Consider the following 21,695-nt stretch of genomic DNA (forward strand, 5'->3'; position numbering starts at 1 on the left):
ATACTTGGGACAATGGACACGATATGTCTGAAATACTGCCGATTCGGACATAATCTGCAAATGCAACATCTTGCCACACTCCTAACATGAACATGCATATATGTTCTGAAATGCTGCATAATTCTATATTCTGCTAGAAAAACTACATCACCCTGATACATGCTTAGGAATAATAGATGGTCTTGTTCACAAAGACTGCACATTAAGCTAGATCTATATGCGCGTAACTTTTTACGACAGTTAATAAAATCAAAAGCTTGTTGTAATATTAACACATGTAAAAGCAGTATGCAGTCTGTGTATTACCACGCAAAGGAGCAACATGACGACTACCTGTCTCTAATTGTATAGGAATTTGTTCAGTTGGAGGAAACTGTGAGTATGCTATTCCTTTTCGTTTTAACTTCCACAATGGTAACAAAGTATCATAGAGAGAGAGAGAGAAAGAGACAGAGAGAGAGAAAGAGAGAGAGAGAGTTAACTAACACTACAGCAACTCAAGGTAGATCACCTTACAAAGGACCATAGATGTTTTCAGTTAATAAGGACGATTATCAGCAAACCAGGCCAACACACTATAACAGACTAGAACCCCAACAATGTTAAACATTCCCTGAATAATACGGTCGCTGGACATTCAATTTACATTTCAAACCCCTCCGATGGTACATCCGCTAATAGTCCTTATAATTTGTTCATTCTACTCAATGCGTCATTCAATTACTGTTTCCAATATATATTCAATAGAATATCAATTCAGTCAGTTGCAAGTAACTTACAGATCCCTACTGTTTTTGGTTTCCGTTTTAATTGTATGAAATAACCTTTTTTTCACTCAGAGCAAGCAGAGTAAGGGCAATGATTGCTACCTTATCACAAATTAGTTGTGGTAGACTAACGCCCACTCTCTCTATTTCTCTCTATATATGTAATTTGGAAAGAAACAAACAATACCTTTTCAACTGAAAATGATCACCAGTGAGAAGAGACTCAGACACTAAGAACATCTGCAATTGGGCTTTTCTTGATGTCATTATCGATTGAAACAACGTTCTACAGCCATCAGAAAAATAATATTCATGTCACGCCCCAGGGAGTCTAACAACAGTCCTGCGGTCACACAATAACCCTGTATTGACTACACCTACTTGGACTGTCAGTCCACATTTGAAGAGGTCATTAGGTGACGATGTCACATTGGCTACACAAGATATACGCACGAATATATACTGAAAGGTGAGAATCCCCCGTGTTGTGTCCCTTGTGAAGAGAAATTCACGGTAAGCGTGGGCTGCTTGCGTGTGTTGATTTTTCCATCACAAGGGATAAAAATATTTGAGTTAAAACTTTTAAAATCTTTTAACCATGTTAATTATCATTTAATTCTTGAGTATTTAAAAGAACTTGAACTGCTTGATAAATTTGGATTGATATATTTTCTTACTAGAAACTTGGACTGCTAGAGGCTCTACCCCTAATGTGGGTCAAAGTATTGTAAAATTCTTGTCCTCCTGACATGGTACGTAAGGCACAAAACATTCAAATTAAATTTAAATCTTCCCATCGTATGTTTGTTCTTATAAAATTTGACCAAATAATTCTTGCATTCGCCAACGGCTGAAGGGATGGTGCAAAACCAATTTGGATCCATGAATGTAGCAAAGGTACTGTAGGTTCCTATGGTCCATGGTATGGTGATCTACCTTTAGCAATCTATGGCCTGCTTTTACATTGTATCGTCTTTTATTGTTAAGATATTTTAGATTTCATTACTAGTTTTAATACTGTGACTGTAGACTAGTTGGTTTTACTGCCCTTTGTCGACAGCTATTTACATTAATTACCTGTTTTCATTGCTGTGTGGCTGTAATATTGCCGATTCGTCCAGTCACACAGGCCTTTAATTCATGACGACACATTCACAATCACGTTTACATAACTGGTCATCAAAAGCACCACCTGGAAGAAACAACGAAATGTTATAAGACACAAAACATATTCCCGTAGAAATTAAAGTGGAAAACACCAAAAAGGAAGATCGCTTAATGTGATGGTTCTTTAAGAAAGCGCTGATAGTTGACCAGCTAAGAACACAGTTCCAGAGGCAAGTACCATTAAAGAGGTGATAGTGGTATTCAGATTGTCTTCGTGATATGTGAGAGTTTGGACTGAAATCTCTTTATACATTTACATGTCATATTTATACATGTCACGTTTCGTTTCAGGTATAAACCTATGTTAACCATGGCAAGCAAAGAAAGCAGCGAGACGAATGATGAAGCCATTCCCATGACAGAGTTCCGCTGTCAAAGACGAGATAGAAGTGAACCCCCACGACGGAGGGAAACATGGAGCAGGCATCTGGATTACATGCTGACAATGGTTGGCTACAGTATTTCACTCGGAAACCTGTTACGGTTCCCCTATATCTGCAACAGGAACGGTAGAGGCAAGCAACATCTGTTACTTTGTAGTAAATGTTGGTTTCGGTATTGGATGTTTTAACATTCGTGCCATACGTGCCTTATAATATGTATATAACCGCTGCCAGGCCAACGTCAGCCTTGGTCCTGTATTCCAAGAATGAATCCTATACATGTGCGTATCTGATGTTCAGCTGAGAAATGTGGGTGTGTCTGTAGACATACATTACACGTGTCTGTGGAAATCGGGGCTTCATGATTAGGAGGCGGTTTTCGATATATTTTCCGTGTCTGCATTAACGTCAGTGTTGGATCTTGAGACTTTAAAATCAGGGTAGACATTTCCATGTAGTTGTTCCAATGAACGTGAATTCAATGAAAGTGTTGATCACCAGAATTTAGGGACAACACAAGGACTGTTAGGATGGGAATCTGTGTACTACGTGTAAGTGTTTCTGTGTACGTACATGCAGCATTGTGGTACCTCAGTGTGTTTGCTCTGATTGCTCTGAACTGTTGGCACTGCTGCTTGCAGGCTTATGCACAAACAGGTGTCAACAACAAGGTGCTGCGCTCTTGGACACAATTTCACCCCACCCTTATTTCCATACTGAATCCATCAAATAACAAGGAATAAAATATCCGAGAATATCAGTTCAATTCTACTGTATATTTACTATTCCTAGCGTGTGTTTTTATGGGACTACACTTATTTATTCATCTTTATAATTAGAGGCTGTTTAGTTCACACTGGATCCCACCAATATTCCCTTAACCTGTCAAATATGTTTCCATGCTCCATTGCAATATCACCTATGCCTGCGTTTCATTAAGATCTTCGGAGACCTTGTACGGTATGTGAAGTGTGGTGGAGTAATAGAGCTCAAGACATCCTACGTCTCGCCTTAGGCCCAGGATCAGTTGGGGCGCTACCAAGAATGATCTTTTGGGGCAGGCCTGAAAGCAGAGTGACATGTAACATACTTTTACAGCCAATCAGAAACATATACCTTAAATCACTTCTTTCCCTGTCGATGTATTCATGTACATATTTCCTCCAGGGGCGTTCCTGATCCCGTTCATCTTGCTACTGCTCATTACCGGGTTTCCAGCGTTCTTCTTAGAGTCGATACTCTCTCAATTCTCTGGAAAGGGTGCCAAGCAAGTTTGGAGCTTTTGTCCTTTATTCAAAGGTCAGTGAAGAAATAAATAGTAGTTTGTATTTCTTACGGACCATTTAGAACACTGAACGTAGTAATAATCAAGAGAATACATTTCTGTTTTTCTCATTCCTATGCCACCGTGAACAGTTTAAAAATGCTTTTGGTAATTTTCAGAATTATTTGTACCTGGAGCATTAACAAATCTCAATTTGATCTGATTTTCCTATTCACCTGACCCCTAGTGTGATGATCTGCCTTTAGTTTTTGGTGATGTAGCCTAATTTTATGTTATGTATTTAGAGGTTTTATAATATGTTTCATAATCGTCAAATTTGTTCTCGTTAGGGTACGGCTGAAATATTGCCGATGTGACGTTCTGTTTTAACTCACACACTCATTCATTTTTACCTACCATCATCCCAGAGTCATCCCATCCCACTATGCAGACACCCACCTGCATCTCTGTCTTCCAATCTTCCTATTTCCGTAAAATGGGTCTATATTAATGCAAAAGACTTTACAGATAACTAAGGGTGGCTGGGGAATTGCGATGAAATTTAACGCCACATCATCAACATTTCAGCCATGTGACGAAATTTTAATATAAATGCTAAATGTAGTTTGACAAAGATGCTTGTCCTCAGTGAACAGTGTCGATAACTAGACTATCACAGGTACAGTTTGAAACTACAACCAAGTGTTAATAATCCTCAATAGGTAAATAGTTCTCATGATACACGTTACAAATGTTGAATATGAAAGTACAGTTAGAATGTTACCACTCTACTGTGGATGCTACATGTTACATGATCTGTAGGAGATTCACAACCTGAGGTCACTTGTGCATCAAACGGGTGGTTTCCCGCGAGTTAAGGGCGTCGCATTCAAGCAATCAAATTTGGCTACTCATTTGCGTAATCGTTTTACTTCCACAATGTCAACTACTGACACACTGTTTAAGGTAATCGTTTTACTCCCGCAATGTCAACCAGTAACACACGGTTTAGGGGACTCCGTGACCATGCGAAACCGCCAAAGTTTCAAATTATTCAAAATTATTTTAGGGGTCGCCCTGACCATGAGAAACGCCCATCCTTGTGCTCGGTGTCTTCATGTTTGGACGATTCTGTCTCAGTTAAACCGCAATGAGCGTCTGTGCTGGGCACCCTTACACGTGTATACAGCTAGGTGTCCTGCAAAAGCCGGGTATTCATGTCATGGTGTGGTCATCAAGATTATCTGACCTCAGTCCATTGAAAACGTGCGGGATGCTCTCAGACTTTGAAGAAGTCTTCATGTCTTGAGACATCATCCCCAGAATGTTGAAGAACTACACTGTTGGCAATGCTGCCTTAAGGAGTGCCAGTCAGTGAGGCAATATGTCCTTATTGTCAATGCGAGAGGCGGCATACGTGTACGGAACAAGCCCTACTAGAGATGGCAAGGAGCCGTACAATCATAAGGTTCCTGCTACTTTTGACTGTGTAGGCTGTTGACTGTGATTTTAGATTAAATTACTCGTTTTAAAGTAATATCTGTGATTATCTAGTTTTTTACTGTTCTCCGCTGACTGACCTGTTTAATATATTTTTGATTATTGTAAATCTATAACTTGAATTAGTCACGGCATGGCTGAAGTATTGCCGATGTGAAAAGAAAGTTTAACTCACTCGCTTTCAACTGAAATACAACTGACATGCTTTACTATCAGTTCATGTGATCCAGGAATAGAAGTATTTATTTTTTACGAGGGCGAAAATAGCGGGGTTGATATGATGCATGGTCCTATGCCATGACGTCACGTTTATTCTGCTACGCTGCGTTCTTCATGCGGCGACAGTGGGTAACCAGCGAATGGTTGAAAGTATATTTGAGTATTCCTATTTGAAGACTTCTGTAATAAATAGAATTTTATATTCATGCCTTAATACCGGTATATCTCTTGCTCTCGCTGGGGAAATACCAACATTTAGGCACTCGTGTCGTAAACATAATAAGACATGGGCACTCAATAATGTGCTATTTTTTATCAATCAGGGATTGGGGTTGGTGCCGTCATAGTTGCATGTTCTTACATGCCCTATTACACCCTGTATCTGGCCTGGCCCATCTACTACATGGTGAAGTCCTGCTCCAGCGTCCTGCCCTGGACAACTTGTGGCAACAGTTGGAACACAGACCTGTGTGTGGAGGACGTGAATACAGTCTATGGCAGTAACGTGACTACATTGGCAGGGAATACATCAAACATAGCCACTACAGCCAAACTGTGGGAAAACGTGACCCTGGCTCACACAGCAGCTGAAGAATTTTGGCAGTAAGATTGGACACTCGTCTCACTTGAAGAGGAATATCCATTCACCTATCATTTGGAGAACCGCAAGGGTTTCAGAACTTAACATAACACTAACAATTCTCAATACCTGTCCTATGTTACCTGACATGTGCCAGGGGTTTGAGACTACATCTCACCTACTCATTATTTAACTTTCAGGTACAATGTACTGCGTGTCTCTACTGGTTTGGAAGATGTGGGATCTGTACAGTGGCACACAGTCGGATGTCTGTTTGGTTCATATGTATTAATATTTCTGTGTCTACTTCGTGGAATCAGGTCTGCTGGTAAGGTAATTAACGAAAACATGTACTGCTAAGAAGAATAGCTAAGTTAGTTTTCACTCGTGGTGTGCACCTGCAATCGTGCTAATTCCAAATAGCGAGGAATACTTATTTAACTCTTATATTTGTTAGTCACTAGTCATTAGCACAACGTTTTTAGCACAACTGTAATTATATAATGTATACATCTAAGCACAATCTTGTAATCCCTTTAAATACTCTGTAATCACCTTTCAGTTTGTGATGAACAATATTCTACCATTTTGTAAAGTAAACCAGAGAGCATGGTTTAGCAACGGAACTTTCAAAGAGCACCAGAAAGGCTAAGTTAAGCTCTCGTGATTGCTAAAGATAACGGGAAACTGATGTTAGCATATTCTTTATCCTGGAAATGATGTTGCTACTTAAATCACAACAGAGTCTAAATATTTGTATTATTTGATACAGCGTATTAGACACCTTATTCTACTTTGCTAGGTCGTCATTACATTTAACCTTGTCATTTTCCTGACTACAGGCTGTGTATGTTACCGCACTTCTTCCGTACATCCTCCTTGTCTCCATCTTCATCCCAACACTCATGCAACCAGGGGCAATAGATGGTTTACACTTCTACATTGTGCCTGACTTCAGTAAACTGCTTGATATACAGGTGTGTTAAGAGGTATTTCATGAAGTGCAATAAATTATAGAACTTAAGAGAGGTCTTCCAGAACCGACACATTTAAAAAGTGATTACGACTATTTGAACTTGTTATCTGAATATTCTTCTTTTCGACATTTGCAAGAAATGAAGTGACTGAGTTAAATCGTCACACTGGCAGTATTTCAGTCATATCGTCACTGAAAGATTAATCTCGCTGTAATTATTCATCACATGAGATACAAAATGGAGGATCACCATCTATTAATATATATTCATGAGCACATCTGCTTTTTTCAACACATCTCCATAAAATGACATATTAAAACCTGGACTGAAAGCACAAGAAGGTGTTACCAGTAGTTTGAATGCATGTATTAAGTGGCAGTTTCATATATTGTGCATCGATTCTACGAGTGTAATACAATGTGCATGTGCTATTCAACGAGCGATAGTGATGTGACACGATGAGACTTGTGCTACAAGCCTACAGGCATCTCCAATCACTCTGCAAACAGTATATGATGATATGGAAGGTGCTACAGCTAGTTTACATGGAGTTTTCTAACATGTTTCGTTCTTAGATAAACAAGGTGAGTTAGCACTTGCCTCTGATCTCCCAAGATCAACATTTTCCGTTATTACTATTGTACGTCAGACCAAGTTGTAAGATGGATTACTGTTTCTGTGAGGTGAATTCTACCATCACAGTCTTCACTGATATGAACTCTCATTTTGTTGATCATCATGTTATGTTTATATGGATGTCCAGAGGCTCCTTGATGCAACCTTTACAAACGTTTACATTCATTCCCATTCTTTAAGATTGCACTAAGGTTACTTTAATGCTTTGTGAAAGAAGGTCAAACACACTATCCCACATTTTTTACGTCACCTGTAGATATATATCCACATCACTTACCAGCCCAATGTAATAGTAGATAGGCGGACATACATCTTTTGCAGAATAATGTTTAGCAAAATTTTATTGATACAGGTTTGGCTGGAAGCATGTCTACAAGTATTCTATTCGTTGGGTCCTGGCTTTGGGATGATCGGCACAGCGGCGAGCTACAAAACCTTCCATGAACCATGTCTCAGGTGAGCATCAATCAAACTTTTGCAAGTGCACAACAAAGTCGATGTGGCATAAGGATAAGACAACATAACACAAATGACACTAGTCAGAGTTTTAAATACTACTTTTCAAAACCTTAACAAAGATAAGACTCTCTCCATGAACTAAGAAAGAAGTATCACACGACTGACTGATTAAAGTTTCCATATTGTTACGAGTGTGTATTTTCTGTATATTTTTGTTATTAATTAAGTAATAATTATTATTGGGTCACAATGTTTAGTGTTTTGAATATTTAATATGATGGGTCACATTTCGTTTTAATCGCTGGTCAACACTTTTAGCATTCTGGTTTGCTGGATTCTTCCACTTTTGACATTGCAAGGCATGCTAGGCTTGTACCCCCTTTTAATGAGAAAGAAGTAGGCAAATATTTTCTACATTTTGAGAAGGTTGCTGAAAATCTCAAGTGGCCTAGGGAGTCATGGACTATGCTATTGCAAACTGTTTTGAAGGGTAAAGCTCAGGATGCTTAGTCAGCCTTGTCAGTACAATAAAGCTCAGACTATGATCTTGTCAAGAGTACACTTTTGAAAGCTTATGAGTTAGTGCCTGAGGCTTATCGCCAGAAATTCAGAAATGCTCACAAAAGGGACAATGAGACTTTTGTAGAGTTTGCGAGAGAAAAAAAAACATTGTTTGATAGGTGGTGTGGGTCTAAGGAAGTCACAGATTTTGTTTGAGACAGTTAGTGTTGATGGAAGATTTCAAGCAGAGTGTTCATGCTGACCTTAAGACTTATTTGGATGAACAAAAGGTTGATGACTTACATAAGGCTTCAATGTTGGCAGATGATTATTGTTTGACTCACAAGAGTTCTTTTAGGTCTCTGGATAATACAAAGTTTATTGGCCAAAAGGGCTTTACCCCGAACAAGACTTCATGACATGCAGGTTACAGTGGTGTTAGAACAGGTACAAATTGTAATGGCACGCAGTCACATACTTTTCAGTCTAAGCCTAAGACCAGTGGTTCTGATCCTGTTTGTGCGTATTGTAAGAAGCCAGGTCATTTGGTGTCTGCATGTTACAAACTCCAGTTTAATAATCAGGCTACAGGTTCCCCAAATGCTTTTGTGTCCATCGCACCTAATCCTTTCTTTCCAGGTGGTTCTGAGGAGAGTTTTGTCTGTGACAGTAAGTCTCCAGATTCTGTAGTTCGGAAGGAGTTTTTGCCCTTTGTGTATAAGGGTTCTGTGTCACTTATGGGAGATAATTCTACCCCACGGCCCGTTATTATTTTGAGGGATACTGGCGCTCTTCAATCTCTGATTTTGAAGGATATTTTGCCTTTTGCTGATGCGTCTTCAGCTAACTCAGATGTTTTGCTTCAGGGTATAGGTGGCAATTCTTCTGCTCCTGTCCATTTTGTGAAAGTGACCTCAGATCTGATTTCAGGGGAGGTGAAAGTTGGTGTTCTTGACTCTCTCCCAGTTCTGGGTGTCGATTTGTTGATCGGTAATGATCTTATAGGGGTTAAAGTTGGCGCTGATCCTATTGTCACTGTTTTGCCGGAGAGTTAGTAATGAAAAGTTGGAGGATGAATTTCCGGGTATTTTTCCTTCTTGTGCAGTGACTCGTTCAATGTCGAAAGACATTTCTTCCAAGACTTCTTTGCAGAATGATACCATTTATGATTTGTCAGGTACTTTAATGGATCATTCTTTGTGTGAGGTAGAGACAGAGGACTTATCTTCAGAGAGTAGTAGCTCTTCAGGAGTACTTGATAGGTCAGATAGTTTGTCAGGTGGTGAACATTTTCTTTACAGAGAGCAGCTTATTTGTGCACAGACTGAGGATGTTGAAGTTCAGAAGCTGGCTAGTGAGGCTGTTTCTTTTGAGGAGGTTAGCAAGGTTCCAGTTTGTTATTACTACAAGGATGGTGTTCTGATGAGGAAATATAGGTCGGCAGATGTTCCTGCGAAGGATGAATGGAACTTGTACCATCAAATTGTGGTACTGAAATTATTTGTACTTTCATTGGCGCATGAAAGTCCCATGGCAGGTCATTTGGGTGTAAACAAAACTTGTGAAAAAATTTTGGCACATTTCTTTTGGCCCAGTCTGAGACATGATGTGACTGAATTTTGTAAGATCTGGCATGCATGCCAAATTGTTGGAAAACCAAATCAGAAAATTCCCTCCGCTCCCTTGAAACCTATACCGGCTTTCAGTAGAGTTATTATTGAGTGTGTTGGTCCACTAACTAAGACTAAGTCTGGTAATCAGTATTTACTCACAATCATGTGTGCTTCTACCAGATTTCCTGAAACAATTCCTCTTCGTAGCATTGTTGCTCCTGTGATTGTCAAAGCTTTGATCACGTTTTTCACTTTAGTTGGTTTGCCAGATGTAGTTCAGTCAGATCAGGGCTCACATTTTAAGTCTAAGGTGTTTGAACAAGCTATTTACCAGTTAGGTATTAAGCAAGTTAAGTCTTGTGCTTATCATCCAGAGTCACAGGGAGCTTTAGAAATGTTTCATCAAACTTTGAAGAATGTGATCAAAACTTATTGTTTTGAGACAGAGAAAGATTGGGATGAGGGTGTGCATTTGTTGTTGTTTGCTGTCATTGAGTCATTTCAGGAAAGTTTAGGGTTTAGCCCCTTTGAGCTTGTGTTTGGTCACATTGTGCGTGGGCCACTAAAACAGTTAAAAGAACTATGGCTCAATGACAGACCTGAGATCAATCTCTTAGACTATGTGTGTACATTTAGGGACAGACTATCAAAAGCGAGTGAGTTGGCCAGAAGAAACTTGAAAGTTACACAAGATAAAATGAAGCTAAACTATGACTAAGTCAAAAGAGAGAAATTTCACTTGTGGTGAGAAAGTGTTAGTTTTGCTTCACATACCTGGTCAGCCACTGAGAGGTCCATATGTTGTTGACAAAAAGGTTAGCGACACAGACTATGTCGTCCTGACACCTGATCATCGTAAACAAAAGAGATTCTGTCATGTCAACATGATTAAGAAATATCATGACAGGTTAGAAACCAAACATGTCAATTGTATTGCCACACTCTCCCCTGTTTCTGATTGTACTAAAGACAATTATGAAAATGTTGACAACATTGATGATTGTGTTAGTTTCATGATCTTAGTGATAATGTTTCACCAAATTTGAGAAATTCCGATGTGTTAGCTCATCTTGATGAGAAACTATCACATTCATCCTCTGAGCAGAAAGTTCAGATGTCAGATTTGATTTATGAGTTCTCTCACTTATTTCCTGATGTGCCTGGTCAAACTGATGTTGTTAGTCATGATATAGATGTAGGTGATACTGTGCCTGTAAAACAACACCCTTATTGGATGAATCCAGTGAAGCATGAAATTCTACGGAAGGAGGTGAAATACATGCTGGACAATGACATTACTGAACCCAGTGACAGTCCCTGGAGTTCACCATGTGTTCTTGTGCCAAAGAGGGGAGGTGGTTGGCGCTGCTGTGCTGATATGAAAGCTGTCAATGCACTCTCACGAACTGACTCGTATCCTATTCCGAGAGTGGACGATAGCATTGATCAAGCCAAATATATAAGTAAGTTTGATTTACTAAAGGGCTTCTGGCAGATTCCACTCATAGGCTGTGCAAAGAAAATATCAGCATTCGCTACAACATATGGACTGTATCAATACAAGGTAATGCCGTTTGGTCTGACGTTCCAGAGAGTCGTCAACAATGTCACATCAGGCCTTGATTGTGTCGAGGCTTACATGGATGATGTCATCGATTATGACAAGGAGTGGAATGACCATCTGAAAAGGACTCCTGCTTTCTTCGAAAGACTGTCTGAGGCGTAGTTAACTTTGAATCTCGCCAAGTGTGAATTCGGGAAGGAACAAGTGGAATTTTCAGGGCATGTTGTAGGGCACGGCCAGGTACAACCAGTTCATGCTAAAGTTGAAGCAATCGTACAGTTTGCAGTACCTCAATCTAAGAGAGAACTCATGAGATTCTTGGGTATGGCTGGCTATTACAGAAAGTATTGTCAAACTTCCCAGATGTTGTATTTCCACTTACTAACCTTTTGGGGGGAAAAGGTAAAATTTCAGTGGGATGGCAGTTGTCAGACTGCATTTCAAAAAATCAAAGCCATACTCATGAATTCTCCAATATTGTAGGCACCAAATTTTGAGAAAGCATTTAAGCTGCAAATTGACGCCAGTGATGTTGGTGCAGGTGCTGTCCTGATTCAAGAGGATGATTCAGGGATTGAACATCCAGTTTGTTATTTTTCAAAGAAATTTGACAAGCACCAAAGAAATTATTCTACCATCGAGAAAGAGACCTTAGGTCTTTTGTTAGCTTTAAAGCATTTTGAAGTGTACTTTGGTACCACCACTTTGCCAATTGAAGTTTTTACTGATCACAATCCCTTGACTTTTCTTCACAAAAGGAAGAACAAGAATCACAGACTAATGAGGTGGAGTTTGACCTTGCAAGGGTTCAATCTTGAGATCAAACACATTAAAGGCAAAGACAATGTTCGTGCTGATGCACTTTCCAGGGTATAAATATATGATGATTTGATGATGCCGTATGTATGTATCTGCATTTTGTCATAGTAATTCTGCAGGAGGTTTTTCATATTGCTAATATTATTACATGTCATGTGATTAAGTCATTATTGCTATGATTGTAGCAGAAAGTATCTGCGAAACTTTCTTTTCCTCAAGGGGGAGAGTGTTACGAGTATGTATTTTCTGTATATTTTTGTTATTAATAATTAAGTAATAATTATTATTGGGCACAATGTTTAGTGTTTTGAATATTTAATATGGTGGGTCACAGTAGCTGGTCAACTGCTGGTCTTCCGGAATTTATCTGCCCCTAGTTTTTGATGTGTCTACTTCCGGGAGACTTATTCTAGGGCATTCGACAGAGTTGACGATGTTCGTTTGTGCCCGAACTTTCGGGAAATGACTGTATACATATAAAAAGGCTAGTTGACGTGTTGAGGGCGACACTCACATTCATTCATATTTGCTGGATTCACTGCCAACGCTTGATCATCAAAACCCGTCAACGAATGACCTACATTATCTGCTGTCGCACCGATCGCTCTGTTGACATTCTGCCATAGTTGATTCTCTCTCACACCAACACTTTGGTGAGTTTGCTATATTGTATTTTGCGACCCATTGACTTAGATTTTGTCTTTCTTGAATTGTACCTGAAATCTGTATTGTTATATTGACTTGTGACTTTGTATACCTTGCTCTCATTGCATAACAATGCAGAATTTTGAACGTTTATAACCTGTCTTTGTTTTGTTTTGCTGGTTCACAAGGGGATTTCTTACACTGTTTGTCACGGTAAATTCTTAACCGTAACAATATGCAAACATCTGTGCGGAACAAATAAGACACAAAACCTGTTTATAGACCAAAATATCCGCAAGACTGTAAGTAGATATAAAATAATACACTTGAACATTTCAAGATATATATGTATGAAGATATGCCTATATTCACAGAGATTGCCTCATCGTGACAATAGTCTCGGAAGGAACCAGTATCTTCTCTGGCCTGGTGACGTTTGCTACACTCGGGGTCATGTCACGGAAATCGGGTGTTCCCATTGAAACCGTTGTTTCAAGTGGTGAGTATTAGGGAATGTGGTTAGAAGTTGCACTTGGATTGATATGTACCTGATCTTAGCCTGATGTTTTTTAAATAATGTGTGTTATTTGTTTCTAGGGGGGGGGGGGGTTGTTTGGTTTTTTGGGTTTTTTTTCTGTTTTTTTTCCTTTTTTTTAAATAAAAAATGTGTTTGTGATGGATGCTCCCAGTTGGGAGCAGGATAAACTAATCTAGTTAGCATATAGTCATGATGTAGTCGGAATGGCATAATCTATTTTGCTTACAGAAGTTTCTTCTTGTAAACGAAGGGTTTTGGCGCTTATATCACACATTATCTCCCTGTCGATTTTTCCGTGCACCAAAGACTATATTTGTCCTCTATTGACAAAATTTATTTAACTACTTTTGGAAACAATTTCAAACGGCATCCAGTTGTGCCATGTGTGTCCGATACTGACTAATTATATGCGTAAAGTTAAACATGAATATTCATGTTGATAGGCCCGTTTTACGTCTCCTCTGTGGGACTCACGGTCAACGTGAGCTACAGTAGACAAACTAGTATTGAAGAAACGTACATTCAGTCGAAATCGTCTGGACTTTTTCAAAGTTGACTAGGATTCTGTCATGGAGATTTGTGTGATATTTTCACGAGGGGGTCATACATGGATACTTTCCATTAAAGGTCCAGGTTTGGGATTTGTAACCTACCCAGAAACCCTGGCACAACTTCCTCTTCCTCAGCTGTGGTCCTTCCTGTTCTTTCTGATGCTGCTGACAGTTGGTCTGGATTCACAGGTACTGTGAGCATGTACTCATGAAAGTGTTTAACGCTGATTATTTAAAGGTCTGGCGAAAATAACCGACTTACAAAGCTACTTTTCCAAACCAACACTAAAACTATAAGAAAACTTTTAAGACTGGTAATGTAAAAAAATGTTATTAAAAACAGCAAGATGGTACACTGGACTGATATTTCTTTCAGTTCATGGGTGTTGAAGTCGTTATTACTGCTTTGGTTGACCAATATCCACAACAGCTGGGCAAGAGGAGGATCCTTGTAACTGGAGGATACTGTGTCATAGCGTTCCTTCTCGGAATTATATTCTGCACACAGGTACACATTCTTCTTAAGATGTGATCTCTCACAAAATGACAGTCACAGATTTTCACAGCATGTTCGAAATACAGTTCGAACAATGATGAATTCCAGGATCCACAGCTGCATGAGAATACAGCGCTTGTTTAAATACTGACAAATGTCACAAATGTCTGCGATATCCGTAACCATTTGTTACATGGAATGCTCAGCCCATGTCTTTTAACAATACATAAAATACTAGTATGGCTATACGTATCCTATTATGTTAAAACATGGGGAACATATTTTGCCCTGATCTTCATGGTTAAGTAGCAGGAGGAGCAGCAGCAGCGGCGGCAGTACTAGTAGCCTCCAAAAGAGGTTTTTCGTCTAGGAATCTTGGGTGGAAAGTGATCTTCTGTCTCCTGATTTATTGTGAGATATAACGTGAGTGGATCAAGACAAGTGTGGCCCTTCATTGATACTCTTCACAAAATACTATACACTTGCTTTGTTCTGCAGGGAGGTCCGTACATGTTTCAGCTGGTAGACTGGTATGTAGTCTCCCTCGGACCAATAGTGATATGTATACTGGAGTGTGTCGCCTTGGCATGGATCTATGGTGTGTATGGCCACGCAACATTTGCATGCAAAGTATGAAGCATATATCTGTATATAAAGTTGTCTGACTTTTCTTTCACTAACTCTTTAAACACGAGTGTCCTTGATCCTTATTATGGTAATCTACCTTCGGCTGCTGGCGATCTATTTGGCCCATTTTATATCATGTTGGTAATTAACAGTTTACTATTCATATGCTAGCAAACTATGGTTTTTTTTTTTAAAAATGTGGTAATTTAGTTGTTATACGGTCCTTTGACAGGATTTGATACCTTTTGAATACGTTCGACATATTCGCTCTTGACGTATATTTTTTTTATGATATGGGAAAAGTATTGCCGATGTGACGATGAAGTGTCAGCTCACTCAATTCAACTCGTGTCCAACAGAAGCAGTTACTGCCATGACACGGATTTACCACAGACTCTCTAGCTAGATGTCAGATGATACCTAACCTACTGGAAACATCAGCGTGCTACATACCGTTCACCATTTGATTTCCTAGTGTTGGCAAATACGATATTTTAAAATCATATTATTTGCAACATTTCACTACAACTGCAATATGAAGTTTAATACTACTGAAAATGGAAGCTTAGACATTAATATTAACCAGATAAACCGAGGCATTTTTGTCCATCTTTAAGACATAATATCCTTTTACCTATTTCTTGTATATATAAATCATACAAAATGGTTTTAGATGATATCTATGGTCGCCCATTTCCCGATAACTTGCTTTCATATTACAGCAATGATCGCGAGCTTTCAGCTCTAGACGAACGTGTTTACGTAAACTCATGTTGTTCTGAACGCGATAAGGAAGAAGTCGTCACATGTACGTGAAATATGGAAGTTATCGAATGTGTTTGTGCTAGAGTGTGACTTAAGACAAAAAAGGACTCAAGCATATACTTCCGCATCAAACCTCGTGCACTAGCGTGATCGAGAAGATTGCATTACATGATCGCTCAAAAGTATGGAAATGAGTACTTTTGTTGATCTTTTTCATAAGTTTATTCGTGTTTTTTTATTTACCTACAAGTATTGCTCTTTGAAAGTGTAAAGGTGGACCTGTCACATGTGGATGTTAGTGCTTTTAATAACACTATGAAATTTAAATTAATACCTGTGTTTTCAGATATTGTGAAAAGTGATGTATTATAAAAGGATCAGTTTCCAAGTAGGTTCCTAAAATTAACGTGCTGGCTACTGCCTGTCCAGTTCTCCGTGAAGGTCCCGGGGTAAATTAGGCCTTCAGCAACCCATACTTGCCATAAAAGGGGACTATGCGTCGTAAGAGGCGACTGACGGGATCGGGTGGTCAGGCTCGCTGACTTGGTTGACACATGTCACCAGTTTCCAGATCGATGCTCATTTTATTGATTACTGGGTTGTCTGGTCCAGACTCGATTATTTACAGACCGCCGCCATATAACTGGAATATTGCTGAGTGCGGCGTAAAACTAAACTCACTCACTCACCAGTTCTCCAACTTCTGTTCTGCGGGACCTCATGACGTCTTATCGAGTCTGTGACCTTTATTGGGTAAAATTCTCCAATTTTGAATTACAAGCCCAGTGGGTATCCTTCATTAGGGTGCAAAGTAGACTAGGTCGATCATGGGAGGCGACATAGTGGTTTGTGTGGTTCCCTTGGTGAATGTGGAGTTCAGTGTACTGAAATTGTATTGGACATTCATAATATCAATCACTGGATCGTCAGGCCCATGTTAGATTACTTATATTGCACCCTAATAGGCTAAAGTATTGCTGAGTGCGTCGATATACACCGAACACATGCAACACCAAACGGTGCTTGAAAAGCCTTTCTGGCTTTCTCGCGGCCTAATGTTAAGGCTACAAATCGATTGTCCTTATCTGCCACCATGCATCAAAGTAAGTGTACGTTTGTGCCAGGTATACGAAGGATCAGTAGCGACGCTCAGATGATGTTTGGCAAGCAACTGGCAATGCCTGTAAAAATCCTTTGGGCATTCGTAACACCGGCAATCCTAATGGTAAGTACAGTTAAATACTGTAAACTGTCTTTTTTCCGCGCGTTTAAATTTTCGCGAGTGACGGTCACTAAACCTTTTCGCGCCTTCTTATTTTCGCGAGGCGCTAGTTGACAAATATATTGACAAATGCAATACAGTATAAATACCTGAGATATAGGTCTAAAGGGTACTTTACGTGACTATGGCTTTCAAGCAGAATATTGATCGATAAAACGTTCATTCAGCCATGAAAAAGACCGGTCACGTGACAAACATGTGATCTTGTAACAGAGGGCGTCTCTGAATGTTTTAACACAAAACCCAGGTGCGTGATCATTGAGTTGTTATAAGATAAACACATTTGCGTAGTGATTTAAAAACAAATATAATTGATATCAAACCTAGTTCTCTTTAACCGGGTGTTAGAGCAATGAAAACAAAATGATCTCTTCTCACGTGATGTGACTGCTAACGTAGATTTACACAGTGGTATGCAGAGAAGGTAGTCTTCAATTGCAAGGCAAACATCAATGAAACAATAGACTTGCGAATCAGTGTTATGAAGCCTGTACATGAACGGTGGATAGTGAAATGTCTGGACAAGCTCTCCAAACAGAAAGACACTGTTCTGAGGGGTTGGCAAAAAGCTAATCTCTTGTGAAAACTGTTAGTAAGAGGATCAGTTAGTGACACGTGTTAACTCAGATTAGCCCAACGGTGACACGTGAATGAGCAGTTTACACTTGTATTGTTTTTATGTTGTTGACTTATCTGAATAAAGTGAATGATATATGTATATTATCGCGTGTTTTTATTTTCGCGTCATGAAGTCATGAATTAAACGGTCGCGAAACTTTGGCTGTTTACAGTACTGTTATCAAGGTATGAAGACATTGCATGTTGTCTATGATCCTCCACGTCATCTCAGTGCCATACACCTTTATTACATGAAAGTAACAGCATGAGTTGCGAAAGGTGGTCGACAAAGTCATATCACCGCTGTCCGGTCAGCGTGTATGCCCAGTTAACACTATTCCTAACCCCGCACCAACAGCAGTATCTGTCCCGTTCATCGAATATCTATAATATAGAGACAAGTTCTTATCCGTGTCATTCCTATTTCATATGAATGTTTTACGTTCAGACTGCTTTCATCTTCACACTTCTCCGCTACCAACCACCGACCTATGGCAAGTACGAGTTTCCCAGCTACGCGTCTACAATCGGCTGGTTCATAGCAGTGCTGCCCCTTCTACCGATACCCGTCTATATGGTCATCACTGTCAGGACGCACATGGCGACCAATTCCCTAAAGAAGGTATGTGTGCTTCTCCATATTTCCCTTACATACTTTTTCCAGATATGATGGACTGATATGATGGACTGATGTTATGACAATGGCCTTGGCATACGAATAATAAAGTCTTTGGACTGACTTTGTTGAAACATATAAGCCACCGACGCACAAATATGATCTGTTCTGATCCATCAATTTGTTTTTGTCTCTGTTAGGATGTGTTTGGACGGGACGGTCGGTAGCCTAATGCTTGTTCAGTACTCGTCACAACAAAGATCTGGTTTCAAATCCCCGCATTGTTTGACGCCCGTTTCCGGTTGTTCCCTATATGTCTGAGAAATGGTCGATGCGACCTGATCTTGTAACTCATTCATTCACCGCATACGTGGTATATCCCACCGTTATATTGCTTGAATATTGCTGAAGGAATGCTTGAGTCAACTTTCAAATCCAGCCTAAATATTTCACAGTTGACCCAGCACAGATAAATGGAGCTGGGTTGTTAATGAATATCGGATAATCAGTCTATCTTGATATAGAATGAGACAGTATGTACTGTAGTACTATATTCCTTCCAGCGCCAATATTCCTTCCAATGAGTACGACACTGATGTTGATGAAGCCATTGCTGATTTGTTTCCTTCTACAGAGTATACAAATCGCCTTGAGACCTGATGCTGACTGGCGTCCCGCGACCTCTAACTGAGGAGTCAGCGCGAAGAATAAGCACGGACACTTTAAAACTCTCTACAGGGATCTCATCAAACCATCTCCAGCACCAGTACAGTGACAATGATGCTCCACATGTAACAGCTAGCAGTATTGTATACTAGGCACATATAGAAACTGTGAATAGAAAGATGTGAAATCTAAATTTATCAAACCTGTTTAGGCACTGAAGGATTTAAACGCCGAGATAAGAGATACGTATCCAACATGCATGCCACGATCCGTGACGTCAGTGGTTTTGTCCTTGAGACATGCAATACGTTGTTGCACGTGCATTCCGGGAAAGAGAAACAGAGCAAATAAATACCACATAACACTATGACTTTGGAAAGCTTGACTCCTGCACTTGCGATCGTTCAAAAAATTAAAAGGCTTTTGAAACGCATAGCATGCCAAGGCTAACGTCTGCACAACGTCATGAGGCCATTGGAATGGTCCGTCGGGTAATTTCTCAACGGCATGTGACTGCACATTTCCACTTGACACCGAAACACCTTTTCTGCACTGGTGAGGCGCTGCCAGAACACAAATGACGTCATCGTCATCGGCCACGTTCTGGACGTCCACGTGTGACAACGCCAAGACAGAACATCCACCCACCAGACCTCAGTGATGACTGCCCGGACCTCTACCCGACAACGTTTACGTCATCACACGATCAGACCACGACGTCCCGCCATACGACAAGCTCGACGAATCTGGTGCCGAAATCCCTTATTTTGATGGAGAAAATGTTGCTTTTACATATGAGTCCAGGTTTAATATTTCTCATAGTGATGGACGTCAACGTGCCTATAGACGCGTGGGAGAACCTTATGCACAGGCCCGTGTCTTGGAGAGGAAACGCTTTGGTGGTAGTTCTGTGACGTTTTGGGGTGAATAACAGCGCGTCAGAGAACTCCTTTGGTGATTGTTCGGGGCAACCTAGCTGGTATGGGCTACAGGGATCAGATTCTTCGACCTGTGGCAATGCCTTTTCTGCAAAGGAGGTCCGTAGTCATACCAGGTTGACCGACCTAATTGCCATCTACTGACTAATCTATTGTTTTCAGCAGCTAGTATATTTTGTCTACGTTTTGCCCGATTTTACGAGTAGACATGCTTTTCTGGATATCCTCATACGCGTTACACTGAATGCCCAGTTAGGCCGAAGTGAGTTATTCTGACATGTGCTGTTGGCAATTGTGTACATTTTAGGGGTACAGAGTAACAGCCTAAAACAGGTTCTTTTTCTATATCTTACAGTACTTTAGTTACAGCAACATGAAGTGACCTCGGACAAGGTACTGTGACTATCTGTGTGTCTCAGTCCACCAGCTGTGAATGGGTACCTCGTTAGGATTAGATAGCCACAAAAGCTCTGTGGCTATCCAGTGAGTACCATGAGTACACACTGCTCTTTGTGAACGCACAAGATAATGTCCCATAACAGCATCCTAACACGGGCTATGATCCATTCTATTCAACCGAGCTAGTACAGATGGACTGCTTCCTCAGAGGAGGGTGTACCCCAGCATAAAGTTTATTTATTCCTGTCAGGGCATATAGTGAAACCAGTTCACATCGATTGTCCCTATGGTTAGCGATCTATATATCTATAAATTTATCATCGACGTTTATGTTTTATTATTTCAAAGCTTTAATAGTCACGATATGGCTCAAATGCTGCCGATGTGACTCACTCACTCACTCGTGGAAGTATGTGACACTTATTCGCTTGTTATGGAATAGTGTGATATTATCACAGCCTTAGGTCATTTAAGGCGCCGCCACTCACTGTTTTAATGTAGTTCAAAATAATTATCCATGTGACAGTTGGAACGTGGTCTCATCGAAATAAAAACATCGACTGGGGATTAATGTCATGATTGATATTATGTAATTGTAAAGTCTTCCTGGTGACCTGAACGGATCTGTGGCAATCCTGTTGAAAATCATGCATGACGCAAAAGCACGGAAAATCACCTTTCGTCACATACGGCATTTCAGTAGTTGTCTCGGTGTCAGTTTCACTGTGCGCACACACACACATACACACGTCTAGATTGCACACAAGTGAAAAATGATCCGATTCATCCATATCCAATATTTCGAAAAAGGAAATCTATTCAAACAAAATCTGTACTTGAAATTATATAACCCACAGTGCTCATAGATAGCTCTCCATACCTGTCTCCCAAATATCTTTCATTTGAGATCTGAGTACCAAATGTTTTGCACAGGTGCAATAATCGTTTTCCAAATTTGAAACGACCATTTACAAAAACATCAGCATCATAACTGCATCAAAATCATAAAAATAAGTCAAAGTTTTCCAAATCTTTCAAACTCTTTGTGGCTTTTCCTTCGTACACTTGTAATAAACTGAGGTTTCAAATGTGAAATACATCAAAC

The 21,695-nt window shown here is 39.9% G+C and overlaps 1 protein-coding gene across 1 annotated transcript; it reads left to right on the forward strand.

Annotated features, from left to right (window-relative positions):
* Positions 1-292: 292 nt before the first annotated feature.
* Positions 293-21,155, forward strand: LOC137256105 (sodium-dependent proline transporter-like). Its single transcript, XM_067793802.1, has 14 exons — positions 293-375; positions 2,226-2,449; positions 3,485-3,616; positions 5,624-5,903; positions 6,081-6,213; positions 6,723-6,857; positions 7,846-7,949; positions 13,469-13,593; positions 14,260-14,372; positions 14,560-14,691; positions 15,178-15,277; positions 17,196-17,296; positions 18,420-18,593; positions 19,222-21,155. The coding sequence occupies exons 2-14, from the start codon at positions 2,236-2,238 to the stop codon at positions 19,276-19,278; spliced, it is 1,800 nt and encodes a 599-aa protein (XP_067649903.1). The 5' UTR covers positions 293-375; positions 2,226-2,235; the 3' UTR covers positions 19,279-21,155.
* The last annotated feature ends 540 nt before the right edge of the window (positions 21,156-21,695 follow it).

The sequence above is a fragment of the Haliotis asinina genome, chromosome 11 (assembly GCF_037392515.1).
Source record: "Haliotis asinina isolate JCU_RB_2024 chromosome 11, JCU_Hal_asi_v2, whole genome shotgun sequence".
Lineage (NCBI taxonomy): Eukaryota > Metazoa > Mollusca > Gastropoda > Lepetellida > Haliotidae > Haliotis > Haliotis asinina.